The sequence below is a fragment of the Geospiza fortis genome, unplaced genomic scaffold (genome assembly GCF_000277835.1).
Source record: "Geospiza fortis unplaced genomic scaffold, GeoFor_1.0 scaffold171, whole genome shotgun sequence".
NCBI lineage: Eukaryota > Metazoa > Chordata > Aves > Passeriformes > Thraupidae > Geospiza > Geospiza fortis.
The window spans coordinates 3337453-3343068 of record NW_005054313.1 but is presented as its reverse complement, the minus strand read 5'-3'; the positions used below and the strand labels follow the sequence as shown (position 1 = coordinate 3343068).

Genomic DNA, 5616 nt, shown 5'->3' with positions numbered 1-5616 from the left:
AGACACAAACCAACAGCTCAAACCACTCCAGAACAAAGCCCAAGCCCTGAGCTTAAATAGAGCTTGGGGCTCATGGGCGGAGGTGTGGCTGGGGAGCCCAGGTAAATGTGGTCAGGGTAATGAAGGCCCATTGGACTACTGAGTCCTGAGAGGGCTTGGGAACAAAAACAGTGAAACAAAAGGAAGCAAAAACAAGTGCATCAAAGGCTTTCTAACATAATTAAGCACTGAGCTCCCCTCCTAAAAGCTGATTGTTTCCCATGATAACCCAAATGAATTAAATGCTAATGCATTTACCTAATTTTACAGTCTCCAAAGGGAAGGGATTTCAAATTTCACAAAAATGCTTTAAATAAGGGCATTGAACTTAACCATTAAAAACAATTATTAGGAACCAAAGCCAAGTGGAGTGAGCAAAACAATTATCTGAAAAAAAACCATAACTGAGTGCAGGTGACGCTGGCCAGGGTAATACAGATGTTTCACATACATCTTATTCTTAATTACTCTAATTAGCTGCTGATTTAGTATTTAGTCTTTGTGCTATCTCTATATTAAAATATCATTCAGAGATCAATGCATTTAATTGACTCCTATCAATAAAAAATGTAAATTACCTGACCTTGCTGGAGTTTTTAAGTTAAGATTCAATGACATACACATTCCGGCTCTAAAACCCAGTCTAAGCAATAGTCTAACATGAATACTCTGTGACTGTGCAAGGAAGTGATAGCAGCTGTTCTGAAGAAAGTAACACGGCCTATGACAAAACCTGAAAAAGATATAAAAGAAAACCTACCTATCTGACTTGGAGGAAAGGAGAGAAAAAAGTACAATACATAGCTGTGGTGTGGCGCAAGGGAAGTGTAGAAAAAATGGTTGAACATTTTTCAAGCTAAGTTCTAGGTAGGAAAACAGATCTACTGAATAACCATCTTCAGACCTAAAGCCTTTAAGTTCTGCTCCTGCTCAAAAAGCAGGCACTGCAAGGATTCCTAGAGTGCCTGGGTAGAATCTTTAGACAGTTCTGGGTAGATTCTTGGAATGTAGGAATGTTCCTACAAAGTAGAGAGAATTCCTAGAAATTCTTCTACAAAGACTTCCTAGAAGGCACAGAGGGGATTCCTGGATGCACCTGGAAAATTCCTAGAAAACATGGGGCAAACACCAGACAAACTCCTAGGGTACACTCAGAAAATACCTAGAAAACAGAAGAGAAAATAGAACATTTCTAGGAACCATTGGCAGAAATTCCTACAAAGCAAGGAAAGAAAATTTCAGAAAGCACCATGAAAATTTCTATCAAGCCTAAAAAGAAATTGTGAAAATTGTATAATAGCACAAGGGAAATTCCCAGACACTACAGTGGGAATTCCTTGACAGCATTTGGGAAAATTCCTAGGAAGCACTGGGAAAAGCCCTAGAAAGGTGCACGTCCCTCAGGTTTGTATGGCCTTCTCTAATTCTCAGCCAATCCACTCTCATTCCTATACTGAACACCACATAAGGATTTCAATTTTACATATCCAAAAGAAGATTTAGTGAACCACTGGATTATACATTTTGCTGAAACAGATAACCAAGCATCCCTAAGCAGTAATCAAAAGGTGTTATAGACAAATACTGACAAAATTTAAAATGTACCCTGTCAAATTATCTGCAGCTGTCCATTCTCCCTTCTTTGAAAAGCTTTCACCCCAAAGTTTCAAGAGAAGGGAATGTGCAGTTGGGACTCCAGTCACTCCCAAAGAAATGTAGAGCCTGAGCATAAAATCCTTTCCTTGGCAACTTAAGACAAGCGAGTTTCCCCTGGCAGGCTCCAGGTGCAGGCACACATTTTTCCTGATGCACCTGCCATGATGGCAATGACTTCTGCTAGAGATGCACATCAGTGGTATCCACCTAAGGTGCAGTGATTTCACCAGAACTTCTGTCAGCAGGCAGAGATTTTCACACTGTAAGGCCTGGGCCTAACCCATCACCTGGGCCTTGCCCATCCAGAATTCCAGACTGCAATGGAACTTTTTCCATGTAAAGATACAAGAGTGGATGCTCACTAGAAAATTAAGTAAACTCATTGAGGGTGGCCCTCCCAGAAAGACATGCAGACACACAAAAGGTCTTTCCATTCCATTTTTAAGCATGTCTTTACTATTTATTTATGAGCTTTTGTTATAACAAAGCCTGGTGTTTCAAATGTGCAATATCTGGCCTAAGTGTCATAGAGAACTTATACTTAGTCAAAGAACCTCCACAAATACTAAAATCCTGCCCTAAAGCATATACATGCCAGCTACTCACTTTGAACTATCCTTATTTGATTAATAAACAATCAGACCACATCTTCAAATCCATCTACCATGAAAAAAAGACCATGTTAAAAACACAGTTAACTTGTCAATTTAAAATGAAAAATTCCATTCTGGTAATAGATAGGGTAAAAGCTACTAACAAAAGAATCAGTTTAATATTTTATTTACTTTGTATGCAGGGAATTATTGTAACAAGACAATTATTTTATTTCTTGAGTCATAATAATTGGGAATTTTGAACATTAGTCCACCAAAAACCACTACATATATTAAGGGAACAAGAACCCAATGAAATATTGTTCTTTCTTTTTAGAATCTTTAATAATTGTATGTTCTCTTATAAAAGAAGTTAGTCTGGTACACTAAGTATGAAAAAGAAAACAAAAAAAAAGGGAACATGAGTCCCTAGAAATAGAGAGCAACAAGCTCAACAAGAAAAAGTAATGAAGCTGAAAATTATCTGAACATTCACTGTGCCAGTTTTTCAGTTTTGTATTAGAAATGGAGTGAAGACAATGCTGAATAATATCTGACTTCTCTAAGAACTGATGACTACTCCCTCCAAATTATCAGATCTGAAAGGAGAAATACAGCCATTCTTGAAGATCAGCTGCCATCTAGTGAACAGTGAGAATATTGTTTAAAACATTACTTTCAGGGGTTTGTCAATTTAAACTAGATTCTTGGAGGAATATTGTTTGCTACTTTGTAAACTTTGGGATCTGTAAATTATTCAGGAGCATGGCTGCTAAAAAGTATACATTTGACATGACAGCAATATCACTCAGCAAAGTTTTCTAAGAAAATAAATAAATAATATACATATGATTCCACATTTTTTTCAAAATAAGCCAATCCTCTGCTCTTTCCATAGGACATATTAGTTTTTTGGGGGCTTCACTATACTGAAAAAAGAACTGAACTATCAGTGTCTTAAAGTAAAATAATCAGTATTACAGGAATAAAATACAGTAAAAACTTTAAAAAGTTTAAGTAAAAACTTACTGAAATGTGCTCATCAAGCAACAATAGCAGAGTTTTTACATTGGACACTAACTTTTGCTACTTAAGATTAGATTTGCAGGTGTTTTCGTTCTCATAAGAAATCAGATTTTCCAGATGTTACAATAAGTCTGTTAGAGGGAACCACTATATATGAATATAAACCACAGGGCTCATTGCAAATATTCAATTTTCCATACTTTCCCTTCCTAAACACAACTTTCTAAAACCAAGCAGAGAGTTTACCACTTACAGTTTGAAACTCTGAAACACAAATCTGCCATTTTAAACAGAGTATGTTTTTTGTTTAATCGAGAATGTACTTGAGGGCACACATGTTTATGAGAACCTTTGATGGAAAGAAATAAAACAAGAGAATATGTTTATAAGACATTGGCTTGAAAATACATTTGCCTTCTTGGAATGAAAGCTCCTTATAATCTTTTGTCTGTACATTCTCTGGACAGACATTACTATGTCCTACACCAAATACCTGGTAAGTCTACACATTCCATATAAGCATATTCCATATAAACATTTGCATATGTGTGAAGTACAGAACTGTGCCATGAAAAGAAAGATTAAGTAGATATCCAGGAGTAGAGGAATAGAAAATAAACACTGAAATGAGAAAATTTGGTCACGAATTGAAAGGAAATCTATTACAGGCCCTTTTGCATATAATGAGGCTTAAAGAGAAGGCTTGCTGTTTTTCACACTACGCAGCCCTACAAAATTTTGTGAGCTCCTATTCAGCATTTAGAACTATTATGAACTGGTTCTCTTAACACTACCTGCTTTTATTCATATGGCTTACTGAAATATTTTGTGTAGAGCCTTGGTTCAGTAAGGAATGTGATTAACCAGGACACCATCACAAAGGTTTTCTTACACTGCCCCTCCGGACACCTTCAGGATACAATGCAGGACAGGTTGTAGCTGTGCTGAACCACCTTCTCTGGGTTTTCTGTGAATTTAACTGTGTCTGACTAGCATCAAGCACTTGAGATCCCAATTCTTATATGTCTGTGGTCTCAAAGTGTGTGTGTATTCAGCACATGTGACTTTATTTAAAACAAAGTTACTTTCAAGAATAAAACCATGCACATACTAAATTTTATCTTGTAGCCCACAACGCTGACAGACCTCCTGGAAAATTTTTATAAAAGCACCGCACAATTCATGGCACAATCTAAGAAGGTGGGGGACCAAAACTTTTCTTAAATGCTGACTAAGCATTTGTCAGAGCACATACTGCAACAGGTTTACCAAATGAATTAATATCTGTGTCTTAATTACTTGTATCAGCAGCTTCTCAATCCAATACTGTGGCTCCCCACATTTTTTAACCAGCACCCACAGCCAAATCAATGGTGACTGCTGGTGACAAAGGAGCAGAGGGAAGCACTGGCAGGGGCACAGGAATGGGGATGCTCAACATTTGGGAACATGTTTCAGAAGCCCTGAACAAACAGGCAGCGCTGAGGAGACAAAAAGAGGGCAAAGAAATGAGGGTGGCAAACAAGCCCTGTCGTGACCAGCTCTGTGGAGAACAAGCCAGATGGCAATTAGAAAGGGGGTCAATTTATTTCATCTATGGGATAAAGGTATAAGAAGTCTCCAGGACACAGCACTCACCTCACAGGTATTGCTGTGTCAGCCCTTCAAAAGGGAAGGCCCAGGGCAGTGGCTGAGGGAGGGCATGAGGGAGATGGTGGACATTGAATACTGTGGCCATTTCTGGGCCCCTCAGTTCAGGAAGGACAGTGAGGGACTGGAGCAGGTCCAGAGGATATCAATGATCTGGTGAAGGGTTGCCAAGGATGCCAAGATGGTGAAGGGCCTGGAGCACAAGTCCCATGAGGAATGGCTGAGGGAGCATGGAAGGCTCAGCCTGGAGAAAAAGAGGCCCAGGCAGGACCTTATTGTCTCTACAAGTCCCTGAAAGGAGGCTGTAGCCAGGTGGGGCTTGGCCTCTTCTCCCAGACAGGACAAAAGGCCACAGACTCAAGCCGCACCAGGGGAAACTTAGGTTGAACACTAGGAAAAAATCCTTCGCAGAAAGGGCGACTAGATATGTCATAAAAGATATGAATGAACTGCCCAGGAATCACCGTCCCCGGCTGTGTTTAAGGAGAAACTGGACACAGCACTGAGTGCCACAGTCAAACGGACACGGTGGTGTTGGACAGGGGCTGCATTCAATGATCCCCAGCTCCATTTCCACCGAATTCATTCCGTGATTCTGAGGGGGCTGAGGGGGGGCGCAGTGCGCGTGCTCCGCTGTGGCGCATGCGCAGGG

At 39.6% G+C, this 5616-nt stretch overlaps 1 protein-coding gene across 1 annotated transcript in view; it reads left to right on the top strand.

Annotated features, from left to right (window-relative positions):
* Positions 1 to 4738: 4738 nt before the first annotated feature.
* SPATA5L1 (spermatogenesis associated 5 like 1) overlaps positions 4739 to 5616 on the top strand; it is a 7852-nt gene continuing 6974 nt past the window's right edge. The window contains exon 1 of the mRNA XM_014306445.2: positions 4739 to 4921. Coding sequence (XP_014161920.1) covers positions 4739 to 4921 — 183 coding nt within the window. The remainder of the gene's footprint in view (positions 4922 to 5616) is intronic.